The sequence below is a fragment of the Choloepus didactylus genome, chromosome 15 (assembly GCF_015220235.1).
Source record: "Choloepus didactylus isolate mChoDid1 chromosome 15, mChoDid1.pri, whole genome shotgun sequence".
NCBI lineage: Eukaryota > Metazoa > Chordata > Mammalia > Pilosa > Megalonychidae > Choloepus > Choloepus didactylus.
This window is the reverse complement of record NC_051321.1, coordinates 86,868,119-86,896,000: the sequence shown is the minus strand read 5'-3', so window position 1 is coordinate 86,896,000 and position 27,882 is coordinate 86,868,119. Positions and strand designations below refer to the sequence as shown.

The 27,882-nt window shown below is 39.1% G+C and overlaps 1 protein-coding gene and 2 pseudogenes across 1 annotated transcript; 2 read left to right on the top strand and 1 right to left on the bottom strand.

Moving 5' to 3' along the window:
* The first annotated feature begins 1,057 nt into the window (after window positions 1–1,057).
* LOC119510885 lies at window positions 1,058–2,328 on the top strand (annotated as a pseudogene).
* Window positions 2,329–19,844: 17,516 nt separating this feature from the next.
* Window positions 19,845–20,786, bottom strand: LOC119509972 (olfactory receptor 49-like). The gene has a single exon (XM_037803923.1). It carries the CDS (start codon window positions 20,784–20,786, stop codon window positions 19,845–19,847), a length of 942 nt encoding a protein of 313 aa, XP_037659851.1.
* A 5,546-nt stretch (window positions 20,787–26,332) lies between these two features.
* Window positions 26,333–27,287, top strand: LOC119510900 (annotated as a pseudogene).
* Window positions 27,288–27,882: the final 595 nt, after the last annotated feature.

The window sequence follows — 27,882 nt, the reverse complement described above, 5'->3', positions numbered from 1 at the left end:
AGTTGCATCCAGATGCTTTTGAATGGAAGGAGAAGATACCATTACAAATTGGCTGTATTTGATTCTATTTCAGAAATTGTGTTAGGATATATCCATGCTTATATTTGTTCCTAGGGCAGCCACATGAACTAACACAAATAAGGTGGGCTAAAACAAACAAACAAACAAACAAAAAACAGATACCCACAGAAATTCATTTTCCCAGGGTTCTGGAGACCAGAAATCAGAAATCAAGGTGTCTTGATAGAAATAGAAGGCAAACTATTTCTTTTGCAGGTCCACACACGATCTATATCTCAGTTCTGAATTTCCCAGTGGCTGAATATCTCTAAGCCTCAGTTTCTCCTCATGTAGAAGAAGGGGTGAGTACAACCTAACAGTCATGATTATTGTGGAGTCTAATATCTATAATGAATCTAGGTACCAGTATAGCATCAAGCATTATTGAAGTCCTGAACAAATGATGATGACGTTGTTGATGATGACGACGAAAACAATGACAACATTGGTGATGATAGTGATTTGGACCAAAGTTTTGTTGTATATTTGAAAAATACTGTCTCAGGGAATATTAATAATATAACTGCTATGACTTTTTTTTTTATCAATTTGATTGCATTGTAAAACCCAATATGATGTTTCATGATGATTCATATGTCAATAACCCTCTCTACTTGAAATACTATGCTTAATAACATACTAATTATCATGATAATACTATTTGACCATCCTGAACACATAAGTAACATTGGCATTATATGCCAAGTGATTTATGTGCTGAATCTTATTTAATTATCAAAAGAATAGAAACAGGTAAATCGAATCATTATCTCCATTTTACAGAAAATGAAATCGAAGTTCAGAAAGGTTAATTAATTTTCCAAAGATGATCCAGCAATTATGGTGTAGAACTAGCATTGAAGTCAGGTCCTTCTGATAACAGAACCATTTTACTGGACTGTTTTGCTGAGCTGCTTAGGCTCAGATCTGTTCTCCCCTAAAAACTCGGTGCTCAGATAGATTTCTTATTGAAGGGTAGAACAAGCAGATGGTGCTGCTCTGGAGGGTGATATTTCTGGAAATGGTGAATGGGACAGCTCTCCAAGGATTCATCCTGGAGGGGTTTCCTGCCATCCAGCACCTGGGCCATGTCCTCTTCCTGGTGCTCCTGCTGGCACACCTGGCCTCCACTGCAGGAAACGTGGTCATAGTCACTATAACCTGTGCCAACACCCATCTCCAACTCCTATGTACTTTTTCCTCAGTGTCTTCTCCTTCACTGAGTGTTGCTTCATGGATGCTGCCGTTCCTAAGTTGCTGGCCATCTTTCTTTCAGGAAGGCAAACTATTTCTCTTGCTGCTTCTTCCACACTGACTTTTTTTTTTTTTTTAATCTTCATTTTATTGAGATATATTCACATACCACGCAGTCATACAAAACAAATCGTACTTTCGATTGTTTACAGTACCATTACACAGTTGTACATTCATCACCCAAATCAATCCCTGACACCTTCATTAGCACACACGCAAAAATAACAAGAATAATAATTAGAGTGAAAAAGAGCAATTGAAGTAAAAAAGAACACTGGGTACCTTTGTCTGTTTGTTTCCTTCCCCTATTTTTCTACTCATCCATCCATAAAGTAGACAAAGTGGAGTGTGGTCCTTATGGCTTTCTCACACAGACTTTTGTCTTTGTCTTTTTTTGGGGCAACGAGTTTCTTCTTGATAGCTGTGATATCTGTGGATTGTTATTTGGCCATTTGCAAGCCTCTGCATTACCCCACCATCATGAACCTGAGGATTTGCCTCCTCCTGTTCATGGCCTGCTTTGCTCTGAGCTTCATTCTCATCACTGGTCTGGTGGTGAAGGTTTCCCACTTGTCCTTCTGTGGCCCTCGTGTCATCCCTCACTTCTACTGTGACCTTGGCCCTCTGATGCACCTTTCCTGCTCTGACACCACATCTGCGGAAATGCTGGCCTTCAGCCTTACTTTGTTCATCCCTCTGACTTCCCTCATCTTAATAGTCATTGCATATGGCAACATAGTATTCACAATTTTATATCTCCCAACTGCCAAGGAGCGACAGAGAGCTTTCTCCACCTTCTCCTCTCACCTCATTGTCCTCTGTCTCATGTACGGCAGCTGTGTCTTAATTTATGTGAAACCAGAGCAAAGAAGCAGTGTGGACTCCAAGAGAGAGGATGCCCTCATGAACACTGTGGCAACTCCACTGCTGAACCCCATCATTTACAGTCTGTGGAACAAGCAGGTCCATTGGGCTCTGAAGGAGACCTTGCGCAGAATGAAAATAGCAAGATAAAAGAAAATCATATGAGCTTGGAGTGTTAGGCTTCCAAGCCCCATATGTCGCCAATTCCATACAATGTAGCAACCTACTGTGTGTCCATGGAGAGTCTCTAGCAGAGTTGATTTAATCCCTGTTTGCACATCACAAGGAAAATGGAAATGTCTGTTACTTCAAGGCCACATATTACATAGCTCTACATAACTATCTCTTCCCTAAATCCTCCACACATTGTTAGCAATCAATTTTGATTTCATGATCATTTACTGAATTTTCATTCTTCCCTCTGGTATAAATGACATGCATGGAATTACCAATATTTGGTAATTTGTACTCCACTTTCTCTCTACCCATAAACATGGTTCAAGAATTAATAACTGTTTATCAAAAGGCGCTTAAATAAAATGACAAAAGATTGCATGTGGCTATGAAGGAAATGAGGAAGGATGGAAATAGCACCAGTGTTCAGGTCTGCATTTCCTCCATGCCTAGCCCATCGAAAAATCGTTGTAGTATCCTTCACCTTAGGATGTGTATGGCTTAAATCAGATGTGTTCTTAATTGCTCTTCTGGGACTTTGGCTCAGATACAAATGTTTGCATCCGTCCTATACTAAAGAGAAATAGAACTGTTTTGGGTTTTGGCCCATCATCTAAGAGAGGGAATAGGCACAATATGCCAGAATTGACCAAGACTCCTAATTTTCTAAATTATTTATCCTAGTAACACTCCCTCAAAGTAATGTTTTAACTTTTAATTGTTCCCTATCCTAAAGCTGTTACTATAAAAGGTATGTGTGTGTTTTGGGGACTACGTTAGTTATTCCTTATTTGTATGATTTATTCCTAAAACTCACTCAATGGAATCCAAGTTATTTGTTTGTTTACTTTGTATAAGAATGAAAATAATTTAAACAAATCATACATATTTCCAGGTGGACTTGTGCTGTCGACTACAATGTTATCTTCTGATTGGTAATCTATTTTAAAACCCCACAATTTCTGTTATCTCAAGCCTTTTCTTTTTTGTGGGTTTTGTCTCTTATTCCCTTGAATACGAATGTATCTATTTTATCCTCAGAGGAAATACCTCTATAAAAGCTGACACCTGTTTTCTTCCATATTGTTTATTTTTTAACCCAAACTCCAAGGTTATATAACCAGAAGTAAAATTTTCTAAAATATGTTCTACACTATGACTGGATCATACTTGATTTGAAGGTCATATTATTAAGTGTAGATTTAATCTTCTTGATCCTGAAGAAGTATCAAAAGTGCTCAAAATTCATAGGTGTGCTTGATTAACTCCACTTCCTACTACATAGCTATGGAAAATGTTTGAACAGCAAGAGATTGTACATGGCAATGTTAATGAAGAAAATGGGCTTAGAGACTGTTACAACCATTTGGGATAGAGATGATGGTATAGGGAAGTGGCAGTGACAAAGGAATAAAAAAAAGTCTCTGGGTCATTTTACATAGGACAAACCCCGGGTTCTAAGCCCGGTGGTGAATTAAACTAAGTAGTCAACTTCCCGTAATGCTTAAGTCATACAACCCATAAAACGTGGAGATTAAGCCATATAATATCTAAAGTGCTGTTCCAGTTTCCTAATGCTGTCTTTCTGCAAAATACCAGAAATAGATTGGCTTTTATAAAGGGGTTTTATTTGGTTATATGGTTACAGTCTTTTTTTTTAAATTCAATTTTTTGAGATATATTCACATACCATGCAGTCATACAAAGCGTACATTCAGTTGTTCTCAGTACCATTATATAGTTGTGTGTTCATCACCAAAATTAAGTTTTGAACATTTTCATTACCATGCACACAAAAATAATAAGAATAAAAATTTGAGTGCAAAAAAACAATTAAAGTAAAAAAAGAACGTTGGGTGCTTTATTTTCTTTGTCCCTATTTTTCTACTCATCCATCCACACACTGGACAAAGGGGAATGTGGTCCATATGGCTTTCCCAATCACATTGTCACCCCTCATAAGCTACATTTTTATACAATTGTCTTCAAGATTCAAGTGTTCTGGGTTATAGTTTGATAGTTTCAGGTATTTACTGCTAGCTATTCCAATTCATTGGAACCTAAAAAGGGTTATTTATATTGTGCATAAGAGTGCCCTCCAGAGTGACCCCTTGGCTCCTTTTGGAATCTCTCTGACACTGAAGCATATTTCATTTCCTTTCACATCCCCCTTTCGGTCAAGAAGATGTTCATCCCATGATGCTAGGTCTAGATTCCTCCCTGGGAGTCATAGTCCATGTTGCCAAGGAGATTTACTCCCCTGGGTGTCAGATCCCACGTAGGGGGGAGGGCAGTGATTTCACCTGCCAAGTTGGCTTAGCTACAGATAGAGGGCCACAACTGAGCAACAAAGAGGCATTCAGGAGGAGACTCTTAGGCACAATTATAGGCAGGCCTAGCTTCTCTTTTGCAGCAACAGTCTTGCCAAGGGCAAGTCCTGTGGTAGAGGGCTCAGCCCATCAAACCACCAGTCCCCTATGTCTGTGAGCACATCAGCAACCATTGAGGCAGGGAAGCCCAACACCCCCGCATTCTCCACCAGCTCCCCAAGGGGGATCTGCATATTTTTTTCATTTTTTTTAATTGACTTTTTTTTTGAATTAACTATTAACTGTATCAAAAAATTAAAAAAAAAACATACAATAAAAAGCATTTCAAACAAACCATAGCAAGGGAGTAAGAAAAAGACAACTGAACTATAATAACTACTTTACTTCCAACATGTTCCAACTCTATCCCAAGAAAATAACCTAATATAGCAACATTTCTGTGAACTTGTTCCTACCCAACCCACCAGAAATTAACAAACCGTAGTCATTCCTGGGTATTCCCAGAACGTTAAATTTCCCCACGATAGCCCATCTGTTCTTATTGCGTTATCATTCCCCCTTCCTTAATTGCTCTCTATCGCTAATTCCCCTACATTCTCCATGATAAACCATTTACTTTACGGTTTTCAATGTTCATGTTAGTGGTAGCATATAATATTTCTCTTTGTGCCTGACTTATTTCGCTCAGCATTATGTCTTCAAGGTTCATCCGTGTTGTCATATGTTTCACAACATTGTTCCTTCTTGCTGCCAGATAGTATTCCATTATGTGTATATACCACATTTTATTTATCCACTCATCTGTTGAAGGACATTTGGGTTGTTTCCATCTCTTGGCAATTGTGAATAATGCTGCTATGAACATTGGTGTGCAGATATCTGTTCATGTCACTGCTTTCAGATCTTCTGGGTATATACCGAGAAGTGCAATTGCTGGATCAAAGGGTAACTCTACATCTAGTTTTCTAAGGAAGTGCCAGACTGACTTCCAGAGTGGCTGAACCATTATACAGTCCCACCAACAATGAATAAGAGTTCCAGTTTCTCCACATCTTGTCCAGCATTTATAGCTTCCTATTTGTTTAATGGCAGCCATTCTAATTGGTGTGAGGTGGTATCTCGTTGCGGTCTTAATTTGCATCTCTCTAATAGCTAGTGAAGCTGAACATATTTTCATGTGTTTCTTGGCCATTTGTATTTCCTCTTCAGAGAACTGTCTTTTCATATCTTTTGCCCATTTTATAATTGGGCTGTCTGTACTATTGTCACTGAGTTGCAAGATTCTTTGTATATACAAGATATCAGTCTTTTGTGAGATACATGTGTTCCAAAATTTTTTTTTGCATTGAGTTGGCTGCCTCTTCACCTTTTTGACAAATTCGTTTGAGGTACAGAAACTTCTAAGTTTGAGGCATTCCCATTTATCTATTTTTTCTTTTGTTGCTTGTACTTTGGGTGTGAGGTCTAGGAAGTAGCCACCTAATACAAGGTCTTAAAGATGTTTACCTACATTATCTTCTTGGAGTTTTATGGTACTGTCTTTAATATTGAGATCTTTGATCTAGTTTGAGTTAATTTTTGTGTAGGGGGTGAGGTAGGGGTCCTCTTTCATTCCTTTAGATGTGGATATCCAACTCTCCCAGCCCCATTTGTTGAAAAGACTGTTATGTCCCAGTTCAATGGCTTTGGGGGCCTTATCAAAGATCAGCTGGCTGTAGATTTGGGGGTGTATCTCCAAATTCTCAGTTCATTTCCATTGATCAATATGTCTATCTTTGCGCCAGTACCATGCTGTTTTGACTACTGTGGCTTTATAGTAAGCTTCAAAGTCAGGGAGTGTAAGTCCTCCCACTTCGCTTTTCTTTTTTAGAGTGCTTTTACAGTTTGAGGCATCTTCCCTTTCCAAATAAATTTGATAACTAGCTTTTCCAAGTCTTCAAAGTAGGTTGTTGGAATTTTAATTAGGATTGCATTGAATCTGTAGATGAGTTTGGGTAGAACTGACGTCTTAATGACATTTAGCCTTCCTATCCATGAGCATATAATACTTTTCCGTCTTTTAAGGTCCCCTTCTATTTCTTTTAGTAGAGTTATGTAGTTTTCTTTGTATAGGTCTTTTAGATCTTTGGTTAAGTTTATTCCTAGATACTTGATTTTTTAGTTGCTACTGAAAATGGTATCTTTTTCTTGAGTGTCTCTTCACTTTGTTCATTTCTAGCATACAGAAAGATTACTGACTTATGCGCATTTATCTTGTATCCTGCTACTTTGCTAAATTTGTTTATTGGCTCTAGTATCTGTATTGTCAATTTCTCAGGGTTTTCCAGATATAAGATCATATCATCTGCAAATATTGACAGTTTTACTTCTTCCTTTCCAATTCGGATGCCTTTTATTTCTTTGTCTTGCCGGATTGCCCTGGCTAGCACTTCTAGCATAATGTTGAATAACAGCGGTGACAGCAGGCATCCTTGTCTCATTCCTGATCTTAGAGGGAAGGCTTTCAGTCTCTCACCATTGAGTACTATGCTGACTGTGGGTTTTTCATATATGCTCTTTATCATATTGAGGAAGTTTCCTTCAATTCCTACCTTTTGAAGTGTTTTTATCAAAAACGGATGTTGGATTTTGTCAAATGCTTTTTCAGCATCTATTGAGATGATCATTTAATTTTTCCCTTTTGATTTGTTAATGTGCTGTAATACATTGATTTTCTTATGTTGAACCATGCTTGCATGCCTGGAATGAACCCCACTTGGTCATGGTGTATGATTTTTTTAATGTGTCTTTGGATTCAGTTTGCAAGTATTTTGTTGAGAATTTTTGCATCTATATTCATTAGGGAGATTAGCCTGTAGTTTTCCTTTCTTGTAGCCTCTTTGCCTGGTTGTGGTATTAGATTGATGTTAGCTTCATGAAAAGTGTTAGGTACTGTTCCATTTTCTTTGATGTTTTGAAGGAATTTAAGTAAGACTGGTGTCAGTTCTTTTTGGAAAGTTTAGTAAAATTAGTTGTGGGTTTTTATATATGCCCTTTATTATGTTGAGGAACTTTCTATGTTTCCTATCTTTTGAAGTGTTTTTATTAAGAGGGGATGCTGGATTTTATCAACTGCCTTTTCTGCATCAATCAAGATGATCATGTCATCTTTCCCCTTCAATTTGTTAAGGTGATGTTAGGATGATGTTGGTTTCATGGAATGAATTACCTTGTTTCTATCCTCTCCAGTTTTTTATTAGTTTGCAAGAATGGTATTAATTTTTCTTGGAATTATTGTCATAATTCACCTGGGAAGCTATGTGGCCCTGGACTGTTCTTTGTTGTGAGGTTTTAGATGACTGGTCAATCTCTTTACTTGTAATTTGTCTCTTGATGTCTTCCATTTCTTGGAATTTGTCCAGATAAAGAATTCCTGGCTGAGAGTTTTTCTCTTTCAGGATCTTAAATATGTCACACAACTCCCTTTTCACTTCCATGGTTTCTGATGGGAAATTGGAACTTTGTTTTTTTGTGGTTCTCTTTGTATGTGACAAATCTCTTTTCTCTTACTGCTTTTGGGATGCTCTCTTTATCTTTGGCATTTCACATTCTGATTAGAATATGTCTTGGTGTAGGTCTTTTTAGGATTTTTTTTTTCATTTGGAGTATGTTGCACATGTTGGACATGTATATTTATGTCTTTCATATGAGTTGGGGATTTTTCAGCCATTATTTTCTCAAATATTCTTTCTGCCCCTTTTCCCTTCTCTTGTCCTTCTGCAATACCCATGATGTGTTTGTTTTTGCTCTTTGTGCTGTCTTTCAAATCCCTGAGACCCTGCTCAATTTTTTTCCTTTCTCTTCTCTGTCTATTCTTCTGTTTGTAATATTTCAAATGTTCTGTCTGCTAGTTTCTGATTCTTTCTTCTGCATGTTCAAATATGCTGTTGTATGCCTCTAGTGCATTTTTAATCTCTTCTGTTGTGGCCTTTCATTCCCATAATTTCTGCTGTGTTTCTTTTTATTCTTTATTCTTTCAATTTCTCCTTTATGCTCACCCAATGTCTTCTTACTATCATTTATCCCTTTAACTATATTTTCTTTCATCTCTTTGAATTGATTTGGGAGATTTATTTGAATATCTTTGATTAATTTTTCCAAAATTTGTCTCCTCCAGGGTTTTATGTTGTTCCTTTGACTTTGCTTTGGGGCTTTGATTTGCTTTACCTTAATGCCAAATGCTGTTGAGCATTTTTTTCTTGTGCTTTCTGGCCATTTATGTATCTTTGGAGAGATATCTATCCTTTTGCCCATTTTTCCCATTTTTAAATTGGGTTATTCATTTTCTTTGGTGTTCACTTGTGGGATTTCTTTATAATTCTGGGTATTATACCCTTACCAGATATGTAGCTTCCAAATATTTTGTACCATTCTTTTAGTTGTCTTTTTTCCCTCATGGTTAACTCCCTGGGTGTCCAGAAGTTGTAATTTTGGTGAGACCCTATTTATTAGGTTTTTCTCTTTTGTTGCTCATGCTTCTGGTGTAAAGTCTAAGTGAACATTGCCTAACACAATATCTTGAAGATGCTTCTCTGCATGTTCTTCTAGGAGTTTTATAGACCTGATTCTTATATTTAGGTCTTTGTTCCAATTTGACTTAATTTTTGTACATGGTGTGGTGTAAGGGTCCACCTTCATTCTTTTGCATATTGATATCCAGTTTTCCTAGAAGTATTTTTGAAGATCCTATTCTTTCCAGCTGAATGGACGTAGCACACTTGTCAAAAATGAATTGGCCATAATTGTGACAGTCCGTATCTGAACTCTCAGTTCAATTCCATTGGTCTATAAGTATGTAATTGTGCCAGCATCATGCTGTTTTAGCTTTATAGTAAGGTTTTTAATGCAATTTTACTGAAATATATTCACATACCATATAATCATCCAACATGTACAACAGTTGTTCACAATATCATCATATAATTGTGCATCCACCACCATAATCAATTTCTGAACATTTTCATTACTCCAAAAAAGTAAAAATAAGAATAAAAATAAAAGTAAAAAAGAACACCCAAAACATCCCATACCTTCCTCTCCCGCTGTTATTCATTTATTCCGCCCCCCATTTTTCTACTCATCTGTCCATACACTGAATAAAGAGAGTGAGCCATAAGGTTTTCACAATCACACTGTCACACTGTATAAACTATATAGTTGTACACTCATCTTCAAGAATCAAGGATACCAGATTGCAGTTCAACAGTTTCAGATATTTCTTTCTAGCTATTCTAAAAAACTAAAAACTAAGAAGGGATAGCCATATAATGCATAAAAGTAACCTCCAGAATGACCTCTCAACTCCACTTGAAATCTCTCAGCCCCTGAAACTTTATTTTGTTTCATTTATCATCCCCGTTTTGATCCAGAAGTCTTTCTCAATCCTACAATGCTGGGTCCAGTCTCATCCCCAGGAGTCATATCCCAAGTTGCCAGGGAGACACATGCCCCTGGGAGTCATGTACCATGTGGGGGAGGGGGGGGAAGGCAGCAATTCTAACTGCTGAGTTGGCTTAGAGAGAGAGGCCACATCTAATCAACTAAAGAGGTTCTCTGGGAGTGACCCTTAGGCATAATTATAAGTAGGCTTAACCTCTGCTTTGTAGTAACAGGCTTCATAAGAGAAAGCCCTAAGATCAAGGGCTCAGCCTAATTGGTAGTCCCCAATGCTTGCAAGAATATCAGGAATTCCCCAAGTGGGGAAGATTAATATTTGCAAATTTTCCCCAGTCCCTAAAGGGGGCTTTGCAAATACTTTTATTGTCTGCCCATAGTACTCTGGGATGTATTGGGGCTTTACACTAACATATACAAACCAACCAGATCTCACTCCCTATTCAAGGTTTCATGTAATTATGGTATATAGAGATGTGGAAGTAACAAAACTCTGAATGAAGAAAATTGCATGCTCAGGTCAGCCATCTGTCAACTCAGGACAGGATGTGAAAACCAGAAGACCTCCAGGATAGTATTTAAAGACACTCATATCTCCTCAACAAGAGGATGTAAGCAGTTGTAGGAGTCTAACATCAGGTCAAAGATCTAATTTGGCAAATTGAAGAATAAAAAAGGATACTGAATTAAGAGCCTCAGTATTAAAGTCATAATTCTGTTAGGGAAAATCTGGGATCATGTGATGGCTATTTCGTGTGTCAGCTTGGCTAGGTTGTGGTGTCCAGTTCATTGGTCAAGGAAGCACAGTGATTGTTTCTGTGGGGGTATTTTATGGATTTAAATCATTAGTCAGTTGATTGCATCCATGGCTGATTACAACTGTCATCAACAAAAGATACTGCCTTTAACAATGAGAGAAGTATAATCCAATCAGTTGGAGTTTATAAAGGGAGAACTGATGATTTCAGTGGTTGCAAGATTTTCTATCTCTACTAATCCAGAAAGCTTCTCCCAGGGAATTCATTGAAAACTTCATCAGAGTTCCCAAGTTACAGCCTCCATATGGAATTTGGATATGCCCATACCCATGGTCATGTTGCTCAATTGCTTCAGTAAATCTCATGGTATTTGCCTACATGTAGTTCCTATTGGTTGTGTTTCTCTGGAGAACATTAATTAATACCAGTCCGTCACTTTGGGTGATATGCTTAAATGTCTTGTCCAATAAACCACAGTGTTTCTGAGTATCTAGGAAATATATAAGAACAGCTAATGAGAGTCTTGCTTCACATCTATAACCTAAGGGAATCAAGTCCTGTGAGCAGTTGCCACAGGGAATATTTTTCCTAGACCCATTGCTAGAATTGAGCCAGTACTCAGACCCAGAGTCCATCAATTGAAGAGAAGCCTGGGTTCACTTGAAGAAGGTCCTTCCAATGCTACAGCAAATATATACTGTAGCCATCCCCCCAAATCTTCCCCAAATGGACCCACTAAGTGACTGTAACCTGGGAAAAAGAAAATACTCAAATATGTTCAAAAACTGTTGGATAAAGTTTCTGAATTGACACTGATAGAATTGGATCCAAATAACCTTGCGGAAAGTGTTTTGTAATTGGAGGGTGGTGTCTTTCCATGCGCAACTGAAGTGGAGGAAAACACCCAGATTTGGTTCATGTAAGGGTCACTTCAAAATGTTGGTGAGATACAAAATCAACTTCTACCAAATTACTGGGACAAACGGGGGTGGTTCTGAGAGAATATTGGTAGGAAAATTCCTCTGAGCTGGCTGAGCTTCAAGTACTTCACCTGGGCATTCACTTAGTTTGGAGAGACATGTGGCAGCTGATCAATTTTTATAAATTTGTACAATGGTCTTATAGGATGGTATGCAGGCAGAAAGTTATGCACAAGCGTAAGCAATAGTTGACTCTATAGAGATGTGGAAGAAAAGTAATTAGGAGCATTGTGGTATTTGTTGCTAATTTCAGTTAAAATTCTGAAAGAAAAATTTGTAGGCTCTGATAAACAATATATCAAATCCTGGGTGCACACATCTGGTTTTCCAACAGAGACAAATTGTTCAGTGATTTGGTCAGGGATAACAAAGAGGCAAGATTAGAAAAATAGAGAAAAAGAAGTCTGGGACAGAGACCTGTGGCTGGTCCTATCTGAGTGGGCACATTGGAGAGATGTTTGTATTTCAGAGCAATTTTTACCAGAAAACATCCACACAGAGGAGGACCTACATAGCCAAGTGGATAGAGTGACTCAGCCAGGGGATCTGAGCACCCTGTATTCTTGGCCACCACAGTATTCATGAATGGAGTAGCCACAGAGGCAGTGATGGAAACTAGACATGGGCCCAATATCATGAGCATCCTCAAAGGTTGATCTAGTTACTATATTGCAAAATGTCCAACCTTAAAACAGCAGATGTTGACTCTGCACAATCAATGGAAGGAAGGAAAAAAGGAAGGAAGGAACAGAGGGAGGGAGGGAGGAAGAAGGAAAGGATAAAGAAAGAACAAGGAAAGGAATCCTGAATATAGAACAGTTAACCCTTATGACCTTCCCATATCTACCCTCTTGCACAAAACTTAACTGCCACACATCAGGGAAAGAGAAAGGAAGAAAGAATGTTCTCTTAGGAAATTTAATGGGCTCCAAGAAAAAGATTTCTGCATTTTGGCTTTTGGGGAGATTTCAATATACTGGCCAGCATCTTGGTGACTTTTCAACAAATAATGCTGAAGGATCCGGGGATCCATATCCCTTTTTAATGCCTCAGTCTTATGTATGATTGCACAAGAAAGGAGGACCACACAATTAAGAAAAATAGCCCATGTAAAATAGAGAATACAGAATAAATAAATGAGATAATAATCCAGGAAGAAAGAGAGATAATTCAGAAAAAATAACCAACAGTTCAAAATCTAATATAACTTGCATGTTAGACAATAAAGACAAGGTAATTCCCCCCTAAAACAAAGTGAAAATACAAGGAAACTAAGTATGAGGGGATAGGTGAGATATATAGAAGACAAATTCAGGAAGTTCAACTTGAAAATAATAGGAATTGAAGAAATTGAAAATTAAGTAATTGAAACAGATGGCATTATTTTAAAAATCTTTAAATTTCCCATGGATGAAAACTGCCAATGATTTAAAGAGCTCTCTGAGGGTCAGCAAAATACATAAAAGTTCTTCAAAGGTAAAGAAAATACACTGAAAGTGTTTGGAAAGGAATATAGTTTATAGTCTTAGAAATGAGTGTCAGATTTACATCAAAATTCTATCATCAATATTGATATTAGCTGATATAAGATTAGGAATTGTTACTTTCAAGGTTGTAGGGGAAAATGATTTTCAAGCTGCTTATTCATGAATGATTTTTTTGAGCACTTTCTGTGAGACAGGCTTAGACCTAGATTCTGAGGATAGAGTATGAGTAAGTCAGACAAGATCTTTTGTCTCAAGGAGCTTAGATTCTAGTGAAATAATGGTAATCTGCAAACATATGCATTTTCAATATCAAATAAAAGAGCTAAATGATAGTTGGAAATACCAAGGAAGACCTCAATGAGAAGGTGACATTGTGCTGATGATGAGCTAAGAAAAATGGAGAAGACAGCCCCAAACAGGAAGTAGCATGGGCAAAGACCCTGAGTGGAACCAGCATGGTATGTTTGAGGAACAAAAAGGATTTTTGTGGGGACAGGGGTTGATATGAGATGAAGTCAAAGAGATAACCTTGGGCTAAAAGTCAGTATTTACTCCAGATGCAAGAGTAATAGTTCTAAGCAAAGATGGCACATGACATGACTTTTTTGTTTGCTGTGTGAAGAATTCATCAGAAGGAGATGAGAGCAGGAACAGTGACTCACTGAAAAGCAACTGAATTGGTCCAGATGAGAGGTGTAGTTTCAGATGAGAGTGTGTTGCAGCAGAAATAGAAAATAATGGATAAATTTTGGAAGTACAGTTGATAGGACTTGCTGATGAACTAGATTCTGAAAATCAGAAAATCAAGGATGCTTCCTAGGATGGAGATGAAATACTCTGCACTGTGAATAACAGTGAGCGGTGGGGGGTAATAAAGAGTAATATTTTACAAATGTGAAATTTGAGAAATCTGTTAGATTTCTTATGCAAATGTCTTCTAGACCTTTGGAAATATGGAATTGGAATAGAGAAATGAGGCCAGGCCAGGAGATGCCGATTGGGAGGCATCAGCATAAGGCTACAGATAACATTTAAAACTATGGGACTGAGTCACAAGGATAAAGAATAAAGATAAGAGAAGTCGGCTGCTACTGAGCCCTAGGAATCACCAACGCTTAGAAGTCAGGCAGAAAAGGAAGGCAGTGAAGGCGCTGGAGCCAGAGCAGCCAGAGTTACATGGAGAACTATGAAAGGGTGATTCTGATAGCCAAGAGAAGCAGGTCTACAAGGAGGAGGGGGTTTTCGTCCTGCTGACAGTTCTGAGGTAAGAGATGAAAACAATAGTCATCCCAAGTCTATAATGATGACTCAGTGTAAGCATATCATCGAGATAGAAGCACATAAGTAACAGACAAAGAAATGGCTTCTCTGATGGTTGTGAACAACGGACTGGCAAGGAGTGTATGAAGGATTATTATTTTTCATTAGAAAACTTTCCACAACATAACACTTTCAGAAATACTTGATTTTTTTTATTGAGGGGAGAATCACATAACATAAAATTAACCATTTAAAAATGAAGGATTAGAGAGAAAGAAGGTGGTGGCATAGAGAGGAATGGAAGTTAGTTAGTCCCTTGGAACAACAAATAAACAGCCAGGAACAACTAGAAAATAATCTGGAATAACTACTGGGGCGACAAATGTGACTGTCCACTCATCATCTGCCAACCTGAATTGGCAGGAATACCTGAGATTGCAGCATAAAATCTGTAAGTAAAAACTATGGACCTGAGCCAGGAGTCCCCTACCCCCACAGTCAAAACTGCAAAGCCTCATGGTGCTAGAGAGCAGCACTCTCCAAGCAAGAGAATATAGCTCAGCTGAGCTCCAACTGGGATTTTAATTTAGCACATATGTACTGCTCAATACAAGCTATGAGTCCCCAACAAGCAGAGAGAGGCTTTTGGTGATGACTGACTTTGGAGAGCTGGAGAACCTCTCTGGGAGGGAGGGGGAGCCCAAAGGACTGGGTGCTGTCTCTGGCTGATGGTTGAAAGTGAGAGGGGCTGCAGACTGACCCTGAAGGGGGTCTTTCTGTCCCTTTTTTGGCACAGTGGAGAAAGCCTCAGTCATTTTCAATTCCCAGCACTCAGACCCAGACAAGTGTGGAGATAGCAGAGTCGGAAACAATTCAAATGCAAATGACCTCTCCCCAGGGAGTATATTTCCCTAAGAGGAAAGAGGCGGTGCCAAGTTCTACTACCTGCCTTCCATTCAGAACCAGACCCCAGAGCCTGGGGGAAAACAGCCATGGGCTGCACTGCCTTACACCAGTCTGGAGCTACAGGCTGACAGATGCCATCTACTGGACAGAAAAGCACAGTGACTCAAGGCCTCACAGGGTGCATCAGTCTTCTAAGACAACCTCAGAGAGACCTGAAACTATTGCAACCTTCCAACACCTGAGCCCATTCTGGTCTAGGAAATCATGATTGGGGTAACCTAGGAGGCCAGATGCCTAGACAACAGAAAACTACAACCTACACTAGGAGGGGTGAAATTATGGCCCAATCAAAGGAACAAACTTACACTTCAACTGAGATACAGGAATTTAAACAACTATTGCTGGATCAATTCAGAAAGTGTAGGGAAGATATGGCAAAAGAGATGAAGTATATAATGAAAACACTGGGCGTACATAAGGGAGAAATGGAAAGTTCAAAAAACAAATGACAGAATCTATGGAAATGAAAGGCACAACACATGAGATGAAGGACACAATGGAGACACACAACAGCAGACCTCAAGAGGCAGAGGAAAACACTCAGGAACTGAAACACAAGGCACCTGAAAGCCTACACACAAAAGAACATATAGAGAAAAGAATGGAAAAATATGAGCAACATCTCCAGAAACTTAAGAACAAAACATAATGAAGGAATGTACATGCCATTGATGTCCCAGAAGGAGAAGAGAAGGGAGGCACAGAAGCAATAATAGAGGAAATAATCAATGAAAATCCCCACCTCTTATGAAAGACATAAAATTACGGATCCAAGAAGTGCAGTGTACCCCAAACAGAATGGATCCAAATAGGCATACACCAAGACACTTAGTAATCAGATTATCAAAAATCAAAGATAAAAAGAGAATCCTCAAAGCAGCAAGAGAAGAGTTATCCATCACATACAAAGGAAGCTTGATAAGACTACATGCAGATTTCTCAACAGAAAGCATGGAGGCAAGAATGAAGGGAGTGATACATTGAAGATACTGAAAGAGAAAAACCACCAACCAAGGATCCTATATCTGGAAAAACTGTCCTTCAAAAATGAGGGAGAGCTTAAAATATTCTCTGGCAAACAGACAATGACAGAGTTTGTGAACAAGATACCTGCTTTACAGGAAACACCAAAGGGAGCACTACAGACAGAAAGGAAGAGACAGGAGTGAGAGGTTTGGAACACAATTTTGGGAGATAGTAGCACAGCAATTTAAATACACTGAACAAAGATGACTGTGAATATGGTGGAAAAAGGAAGGTTAGGACCATGTGGGCCACTAGAAGGAAAGAGGAAAGATAAAGACTGTGGCTGTATAACCCAGTGAAACCTAGGGTGCTCAACACTTGTAATAAAAGGTGCAAATATGTTTTTACATGAGGTAGAACAAATGAATGTCAACATTGCAAGGTGTTAAAAATGGGGTGGGATTGGGGGAAAAATACAATCAATGCAAAGTAGAGACTACAGTTAACAGAAACATTGTATTATGCTTCCTTTAATGTAACAAAGGCAATATACCAAAGCTAAATGCTTATGGGCAGGGGGAATAGTGGAAGGGTGTGGGAGTGTTAGCATTGGTAATATTGTCTGGCTCTTTATTCCACTTTAGTTTAATGCTGTCTTTCCTTTTGTTGCTTCCTAGCTGTCATGTTTTTTTTTTTCTTTTCTTGTTTTCCTCTCTTTCTTTTTTTCTTTTTCTCCTGTCTCGCTGCCTTCTTTGACTGTTCCTCCTCCTTTGTGGAAGAAACCGAGATGTCCTTATACACATAGTGGTGATGGTGCTGAATACATAAATATTTGACTATACGGGAACCATCGATTGTTTACTTAGGAAGGAATGTATGGTGTGTCAACAAAACTCTGTTAAAAAAAATGGGTTGATGAAGAAACCTTGAGCGTGCTATATTGAGTGAAATAAGATACATAAGGACAAATATTGCAGGGTATACTGATATGAACTAATTATAATATGTAAACTCATAGACATGAAATGTAAGTTATGAGGATATAGAATGAGGCTAAAGAATGGGGATTGGTTGCTTATTATGAGCAGAATGTTCAACTAGGGTGAACTTAAACATTTGGAAATGGACAGAGGTGGTGGTAGCACATTGTGAGAATAACAGTGCTGAATGGTGTGTTAAGGTGGCAGAAAGGGGAAGCTCAGAGTCACGTATGTCACCATAAGGAAAGGTGGAGGTTAAAAGATGGGAATGTATAAAAGAGTGAATCCTGTGGTGGACAATGTCTGTGATTAACTGTACAGATATTAGAAATGTCTCTCATGAACTAGAACAAATGTATGACCCTATAACTAGAAGTTAATAATAGAGGGGCATATAGGAAAAAATATATACCTATTGCAAACTATATACTACAGTTAGCAGTATTTTAACATTTTGTCATCAACAGTAACAAATGTACTATACCAATACTATGAATCAGTTATGCAGGGGGGTGGGTTACGAGTATGGGAGGATTTGAGTTTCCATTTTTTGTGTGTCTATTTCTTTTCTGGAGTAATGAAAATGTTGTAAAAATTGAAAACAAAATTAACTGTGGTGATGGATGCCCAGTGGTATGATGGTACCATGGGCAAGTGATTGTACACGTTGGATCTTTGGATAATTGTTTGGTATGTGAATAATCTCAATTAAAAAATGGAAAAAAATGAATAAGTGGCATTGAGAACATTCAGAATATTGTGCAAACGCCACCTCTATCTAACCAAACATTTTTACCACCACAAAAGGAAGCACTTTTGTTCTCCTTTCCCCTTTCCCTGACCCTGACATATAACAGAAATTCCATACCTAGGTGTATATCCCAAAGAACTGAAAACAGGGACTCAAACAAATATATATGCATGCACAATCACAGCAGCATAATGCACAACAGCCGAAGGGTGGAAACAACCCATATGTCCATCAACAGATGAACAGATAATAAAAATGATGTATACGCATACTATGTGATTATTTTTAAACTGTGTGCTTGTGTATGTACAAGAAAAATGAAATGAAAACATCATGTACTTTTTACATTTCTTTCAAAGTACATATTCAAAAATGATCTATTTTATTAGGCAACTAATGTTTTTTCTAATTTTCAAAATTAAACAAAGGATTGACCACACCGTTCATTGGTCATCATGAGATGAATCACTGACAAAGCTATGGCTTGGGCAAAGTGAATATCCCAAATAGGAGAAATGGACACAAGTCTACAGAAAGCTATTTGGAAATCTTTATACACATATGGGGTGTACAAAAGTTGTGTTCAGTTAGTAAAGATAAAGTTTGTTCCTTAAATTCTTACAGAATTGTGTGTCCCAAATCTTCCAACACAGTTTTTTTTTTTATTATTATGCAATCACAGAACAATGTGGCCAAGGAAAAGCATGATTGTCACCATTAGCCAACCATGCCAAACAACCTCCAGTGACCAGGATTTTTGTATACAGCATTTTGTTCTTAGTTCATTTCCTGTCAAAATCATGAATAACTAAGTTGTGGTTCTAATGTGAATTATTCCATGAAAAAATCCTGGAACTCCTCTACCATGTTCAAATTGTGTTTCTATTACAGCATGTCAGAGGTTATTGCCTCCAAACCTCTCATTCTACAAATGAAGACTTGCTCAGAGAGATGCTGCTGCATTTTGGAGAGGCATTTCCAGTCACAGTCAGACTTCTTTCCAGTTCTGATTCAATTTCACTGAATACCTTTGCATTTTGTATAGCAGAGAAACAATCTTAACAAAGCAATTTCTTGTTCCAATCCTCAAAATATTCCTCTCTCTATGGTCCGTTGTCTTCAGTGCTCTGGTATTGAAATCAACCTGGCAAACCAGGGAGACCTTGAATTTAGGGTAGAGATACTTCTAGTTTTTCATTATACTGGCAACTATAATTTTAAAGATTTATATTCTATTTTATGTATAGAATGTACAACATTGAAAACATTTGTTTTAAGTCCTTAAAATCGCTTATTCATATCACAATGGTTATGTATACACAAGTGTCTTTCAAAATTCAACACAAAATAGTGAACATGTCACATCTATTCTTGAATCAATTTGATTTTCTTGATACCCATGAATTTTGTTCTCCACACCCCTGCACTTACAAGTAGATGCATGACATCACAGCGTCAAAGCTTTGAGCCTTAAAGACCCGCAAAAGTACATTTGCAAATCTATTTAGGAGATTCCAGAAAGAGAAGGGAGATTGGAGTAGATGAAGGACAGAGTGCTTTCTGCTCTGAGAATCTAGGATTCTATTTCTGCAGATTCACCCTGGACAGAACCTCCTTCAGAGCCTGATAGACCTGCTTGTTCCGCAGACTGTAAATGATGGGGTTAAGCAGTGGGGTCACCACAGTGTTCACGAGGGCAGCCTCTCTGTTGGAGTCCTGCCTGCTCGTTTGCTTTGATTTCACATAAATAAAAACACAGCTGCTGTATGTGAGAGAGAGGACAATGAAGTGAGAGGAGCAGGTAGAGAAAGCTCTCTGTCGCTCCTTGGCTGTTGGGAGATGCAAAATTGTGGCTACTATGTTGCCATAAGCAATGACTGTTGAGATGAGGGAAGTCAGAAGGATGAGCAAAGCAAGGCTGAAGGCCAACATTTCAATGCAACTGGTATCAGAGCAGGAGAGATTAGTCAAGGGCCCAAAATCACAGAAGAAGTGAGGGGTGACATGGGGGCCACAGAAGGATAACTGAGAGAGCATTCCAACTGGAAACACCATGAGAAGGAACCCCAAAACCAAGCAGGCAGTGACCAAGAGGACACACATCCTTGGGTTCATGATGGTGTAGTAATGGAGGGGTTTGCAAATGGCCAGATATCGATCCAGAGATAATACAGCCAAAAGGAAGAAACCAGATGTCCCCACAAAAAGAACTACAAAGGCTTGTGTGAAGCAGGCAGCCAAGGAAATTATTTGACTACCTGAAAGAAAGATAGCCAGCAATTTAGGAATAACAGTGGTTATTAAACAGCATTCAAGGAAGGAAAAACTGCTGAGGAAAAAGTACATAGGTGTCTGCAGGCGACGGTCTGTCCAGGTGGCCGTGATGATGAGTGTGTTTCCTGTGATGGACGCCAGGTAGGCCAGCAGGTGCACCAGAAAGAGGACCGTGCCCAGGGACCGGACAGCAGGAAACCCCTCCAGGATGAACTCCTGGACGGTCGTCACATTCCCTGCAGACACCATCATCGTCTTCTCCAATTCTTCCACTGGCTCTCCTTGAGCTATTTTGCAGAGGGTGTCATGACTGAAGGGTGAAGAACTTCATTTATTAAATGTGTAAAATTGTGTATGCATGGGGATTGGAATTCTCAATATTTCAAAACATTATATTTCATATGTAGCCCATCATTAAGGAAAACTGTGTGATTTTTATCTTTGAATATGTCTGTGTTACATGCAGCACAAAATCTTTGATCAATAAGAACTGTATATGTGACTAACAATCTCAATAAAGGAAAATGCATTTTAATAATCTTCATGATATCCCTGCATAGCCAATTGCCAGGGAGGAAAAACTCCTTATTTCAGTTGTGTATCTGAACATGCAACATATTTCTAAGAAGAAACTATTCATATTATTCACCCACAAGGTGAAAATTGCAGAAGGAAAATAATTGAAACTTTAAAAACTTACGGTCATGGAAATCTGTTACCCCACAAAAAATATTGCCTCATGATGTCCTTTAGGGCCCCTTGTCAATATTTGAGGTCATAAATTCGCTCATAGGAAACTTCTTATGGCCGCAACTCTGTATTAAGTTAGTTTAGAAGAGTCGTGGACCAATTCTAACTGAAATTGTAGAACCAGCCTGGGCTCTTTTCATAAAGAGCCTGAGCTCAGTATGTAAATGAGGGTTTTCCCTTCATCCACACCCAGTGGTCAGCCCCAGAGAGAATTTGTATCTTCTGACTTCCAGTCTGGGATGTCTACCTGAAAATCTAGAGGGGTATTGCATGACTTGACTCCACCAATTATTCTGATTTCATTCTCCCTCCCATTGACCATGTTAGTAAAACAAATGTTATGTTTCACCCTTTAGATCCAGTAGGCTGTTTTATGTGAGCTGTTCCCACTCTGGTCAAGTAGTGCTCATCTCAGATCTGTGAACTAGATGTCTGACATAGACCGAATATTCACATTTTCTTTGGTGGATGGGGTCAGCTTGAGGAGGAACAGACTCTGCTTTAGTTTTAACAAATGGACTGCAAGATGATCCAATCACACTGAGGTTAGATAACCACATGCAGTTCATGGCAACCCGAGCTCTGCCCTCTGATTCTCACTCTTCCAACAATCCAGATGCTGGTCTAGGGATCTGGAAGTGTAAGAATATAAACACTTGCATTTAAGGGGTTCCTAACTTGTCCCAGAGAAAAGGCCAGGATGTACATTGTGCCTGCTAACTGTCCTTCATCCTGTGAATCCAGAGCTCCCTAAACTGGGGTAAACTAAAGTTATAGCTCCATAGCAGGCTTGCCTGAAAAAATCCTGGGAAAGAAATTAGTGCACATACTGCTCTAATACTCTGCTGGCATTTGGGAGTGAATTCACATGGAATTCCCAAAAGATTTCATACCTACTTAGCAGACACAGGTCCCCATTGAGCTCCTGCACCAGCCAGCACAAGGAGGAGGCACTGCTTGCTGGGCAAATGTTCCAGGTCAGGGTGGAAGACAGCAGCCTCCTCACCCAAACTGCCCCTTTGTGCAAAGATGGTGCTTCCCCAAAATGCATTTCGGTCAGAAGGTTCACTACTTCCCACCTCTGCAGATTGGGGATGGTACCCACACCATTAGGAGCAGATATGAAGCTGAAATGAACTTGCCCTGCCATGTGGTTAATTGAACTATCACTTGACACCAATCAGGATGCAGAGGACCAGTGAGAGGACCCCAGACACATCCAGACCTCATAGGAGAAGATGGAACAAAGCCTGGTAGAGACCAATGTCCCTCTAGGCACCCTGATGGCTGCTAATTGATCACTGTTGGAAATAGAAAATTATAACAGAAACATCACAGTTACTGTTTCATTATGTACACAAAGATAATAATGTGGACTCCCAAATTCCTGGGTTGTTCTCTATGAAATCTTCAAAGACAGAGCACATATAATTACCCCAGGGTTGTGAAGTCCCAAATTACATCATGTTCCTAAGGCAGGGTTTAACGTCCAGGGACAATATTTCCAAATGAAGCACAAATACCCCTTGATTGTTTTCAGTGTTTGCAACTATTCTTGGTGATCAAGTAGAGTAAACAGAACTAGTCTGATTGAGGTGCCAAGGCTTATCTCATAACATAAATCCAGTCTTTATCACACATTTTAAAGACTCCGTCATAATGAACTTATGGACATGCCTTGAGGATGATCCTATCCTCTGACTCTAGTCCCTTTCCTTGTTGATTTCACCCCTATGCTAGGGTCTCTATCAACTCACCATTATCTTTTCTAAAACATGTATATCATCTGTGTTTAAAATCCTGACTCCCAAAACATTGCATCCAAAGGAAAAACTAGGACTACAACATGGCTAAATGGAGGAGGAAATGCTAGTCAAGTGGAAAATGGGGGAAGCTCTCTCTTCATTTTGTTACCATATTTACTGTCACTTTTACCTTAAGGTTTTTCAATCTCATCTCTTCTATGTCCAGCCCCCCAGTGCCAGGAAGGCAGCTGGATCCCCCAGGGCATCTATGCAGGATAAGAACACAATGCAAGTTAAAAGTGAGGAATATTCTCCCACGGGAGTCACCCACTGAAGTCTTTAATTTCTCATGTGAAGCTACAAAAACCTTCCTTTCAATATAGAGTCAAGGAAAGATCTGATGAAACGCAACTCCTAGCTAGTGGTTGAAATACACCATTACACAGCTAGTTCCAGAAACTGCTGGGAGCAAAGGAAGATCCAAGCAAAAAAAGTGGTGCTCTAGATTATGGGTCAAAACTGGTACACAGTGATGTTTCTGAGCCCCAGCTGGATCCTCAATGACTGCAAGGGAGGGCAGAACTTTTTTCAGAAATGTCAGTGATCATTCTGATCAGTGACATTTTGTACTCCAGAAAGAACTGGGGCAGATGTGCTTTCATTCAGGCAGAACTTTTTCCTCTATCTGTGGCATCTCTATCCAGTCTGCTTACTTGTTCAAAATTGATAACTACTAGCAATTTTGTATCAATTTTGATGATAGTGATTATAAATTCTAAGGAGAGAATCTCTTAGATGCACATTCACTGTTTGTTATACATAACAAGCTGTTCATCATGCCTTTTAAACAACTTTATTGAGATATAATTCACATACCATCCAATTTGTCCATTTATGGATACAATTCAATGACTTTTAGTATATTTGAAGAGTTGTGTATCCATCACCACAATCAATTTTATGACATTTTCATCACCCCGAAAGGAAACCCAGCACCCATTAGCTATGAGGTATAAGCCCTAAAATTAATGGTCAATATTGTGTGCTGCCTCAACATCTGGGTAAACCAGATGGTCGTTGAATGGCCTAACCACAAGTTCCTCTCACAGATTCAGTCAGACAATGTCTGGGACTGGAGACAGTAAAGGAAAAATTTGAACACCTGTGGCATCTCTCTTTATCTCTTGTGATTTGATTTTGTCATCTCTCAACCGGATGGCTTTAGAGTAGCTAGGTGTCTAAGATGGTGGCTTGATGCTCCAAAGTGAGTATCCCAAGGGAGAGTACCGGCAGAAGCTATGTTGTATTTTTGACCCTGCCTGGCCTATCATGTCTCATTGTCTCTTTCTTTCTTTCTGGCTTTGATTACCTTTCTTTCTCATAGCATTTTTTTCACCCTCCTAAACTCCTCCTTCTACCTTCAAGCAAGCCACCAAGTTCTTATTTTCTTAAAGGAAAATTATCTTTTTTCCACCCATTCATTTTGGATTTCATTAGGGAAAGGGCAGAGGAGAGAGGAGACAAAATTCACTTTTCATAGCCCAAAGAGGGTATTGTGATGGGTCAGAATATGGTTCCCAATTTTCCACTGCTTCCCTGTAATAATCATATTTCCATTTCCTTTGCCATATGAAGCAGAGTAGATTTCTCCACCTGCTGCTGTTGGGCTTGGCCACATGACTTTCTTTGGCCAGTGATACATTAGTGGACAGGATGCAAACACTGGTTTTAAATGTGTTTGCTTGGTTTGGCTTAGTCTCCTGCACTAAGCCCATCATCCATGAGAACATACCCCAGGTTGCTAAGGTTGCAGAATGAGAGGGCGGGTGGGTGAAGCAGACCTGACCCAAACTTCAACTGGAGCCATGTTCACCCAATCCCAGTTGAGCCAAGCAGAGCCATCTGATCCACACACGTGTCAGTGAGGAAAAGAAATGTATGTTTTTGTGAGTTGCTGAATTAAGGAGTTACCATTGAACATCATCACAGAAAAATTTACCAAAAAGCATGTTAATTGTGGGGCTTTAACTCCCCTAAATGCAAAAGAAGATGTAAGCAGTTTGGATTTAAATCAATGAAATTTCTCCCTCTGCTTGGGCAGAAAGAGTTAATAAAATCTTTTCCCTTTCTGCATGAGGATTTGATGTTTTGTTTACTTACTAGCTCTGAGCCCTTAGAAACCCAATCAAGTCAACTGTTTTACTAAGTAGTGATGCTTAAGTAAAAGTGACCAACATGGGTTGTCAGTTGCATCCAGATGCTTTTGAATGGAAGGAGAAGATACCATTACAAATTGGCTGTATTTGATTCTATTTCAGAAATTGTGTTAGGATATATCCATGCTTATATTTGTTCCTAGGGCAGCCACATGAACTAACACAAATAAGGTGGGCTAAAACAAACAAACAAACAAACAAAAAACAGATACCCACAGAAATTCATTTTCCCAGGGTTATGGAGACCAGAAATCAGAAATCAAGGTGTCTTGATAGAAATAGAAGGCAAACTATTTCTTTTGCAGGTCCACACACGATCTATATCTCAGTTCTGAATTTCCCAGTGGCTGAATATCTCTAAGCCTCAGTTTCTCCTCATGTAGAAAAAGGGGTGAGTACAACCTAACAGTCATGATTATTGTGGAGTCTAACATCTATAATGAATCTAGGTACCAGTATAGCATCAAGCATTATTGAAGTCCTGAACAAATGATGATGACGTTGTTGACGATGATGACGAAAACGATGACAACATTGGTGATGATAGTGATTTGGACCAAAGTTTTGTTGCATATTTGAAAAATACTGTCTCAGGGAATATTAATAATATAACTGCTATGACTTTTTTTTATCAAATTGATTGCATTGTAAAACCCGATATGATGTTTCATGATGATTCATATGTCAATAACCCTCTCTACTTGAAATACTATACTTAATAACATACTAATTATCATAATAATACTATTTGACCATCCTGAACACATAAGTAACATTGGCATTATATGCCAAGTGATTTATGTGCTGAATCTTATTTAATTATCAAAAGAATAGAAACAGGTAAATTGAATCATTATCTCCATTTTACAGAAAGTGAAATCGAAGTTCAGAAAGGTTAATTAATTTTCCAAAGATGATCCAGCAATTATGGTGTAGAACTAGCATTGAAGTCAGGTCCTTCTGATAACAGAACCATTTTACTGGACTGTTTTGCTGAGCTGCTTAGGCTCAGATCTGTTCTCCCCTAAAAACTCGGTGCTCAGATAGATTTCTTATTGATGGGTAAAACAAGCAGGTGGTGCTGCTCTGGAGGGTGATATTTCTGGAAATGGTGAATGGGACAGCTCTCCAGGGATTCATCCTGGAGGGGTTTCCTGCCATTCAGCACTTGGGTAAGGTCCTCTTCCTGGTGCTCCTGCTGTCACATGTGGCCTCCACTGCAGGCAACGTGGTCATAATCACTATCACCTGTGCTGAAACCTGTCTCCACACACCTATGTACTTTTTCCTTAGTGTCTTCTCCTTCACTGAGTGTAGCTTCATGGGTGCTGCCATTCCTAGTTGCTGGCCATCGTTCTTTCAGGAAGGCAGACTATTTCTCTTGCTGCTTCTTTCACACAGACTTTTGTCTTTGTCTTTTTGTGGGCAACATGTTTCTTCCAGATAGCTGTGATATCTGTGGATTGTTATTTGGCCATTTGAAGCCTCTTCATTACCCCGCCATCATGAACCTGAGGATTTGCCTCCTCCTGTTCATGGGCTGCTTTGCTCTGAGCTTCATTCTCATCACTGGTCTGGTGGTGAAGGTTTCCCAGTTGACCTTCTGTGGCCCTCGTGTCATCCCTCACTTCTACTGTGACCTTGGCTCTCTGATCCTCCTCTCCTGCTCTGACACCACATCTGCGGAAATGCTGGCCTTCAGCCATACTTTGTTCATCCCTCTGACTTCCCTCATCTTAATAGTCATTGCATATGGCAACATAGTATTCACAATTTTACATCTCCCAACTGCCAAGGAGCGACAGAGAGCTTTCTCCACCTGCTCCTCTCACCTCATTGTCCTCTGTCTCATGTACGGCAGCTGTGTCTTAATTTATGTGAAACCAGAGCAAAGAAGCAGTGTGGACTCCAAGAGAGAGGATGCCCTCATGAACACTGTGGCAACTCCACTGCTGAACCCTGTCATTTACAGTCTGTGGAACAAGCAGGTCCATTGGGCTCTGAAGGAGACCTTGCGCAGAATGAAAATAGCAAGATAAAAGAAAATCATATGAGCTTGGAGTGTTAGGCTTCCAAGCCCCATATGTCGCCAATTCCATACAATGTAGCAACCTACTGTGTGTCCATGGAGAGTCTCTAGCAGAGTTGATTTAATCCCTGTTTGCACATCACAAGGAAAATGGAAATGTCTGTTACTTCAAGGCCACATATTACATAGCTCTACATAACTATCTCTTCCCTAAATCCTCCACACATTGTTAGCAATCAATTTTGATTTCATGATCATTTACTGAATTTTCATTCTTCCCTCTGGTATAAATGACATGCATGGAATTACCAATATTTGGTAATTTGTACTCCACTTTCTCTCTACCCATAAACATGGTTCAAGAATTAATAACTGTTTATCAAAAGGTGCTTAAATAAAATGAAAAAAGATTGCATGTGGCTATGAAGGAAATGAGGAAGGATGGAAATAGCACCAGTGTTCAGGTCTGCATTTCCTCCATGCCTAGCCCATCGAAAAATCGTTGTAGTATCCTTCACCTTAGGATGTGTATGGCTTAAATCAGATGTGTTCTTAATTGCTCTTCTGGGACTTTGGCTCAGATACAAATGTTTGCATCCGTCCTA

What these genes read in the sequence shown, in the direction of transcription:
- LOC119509972 (XM_037803923.1), bottom strand. Translation starts at nt 20,786, where the DNA reads ATGGTGTCTGCAGGGAATGTGACGACCGTCCAGGAGTTCATCCTGGAG.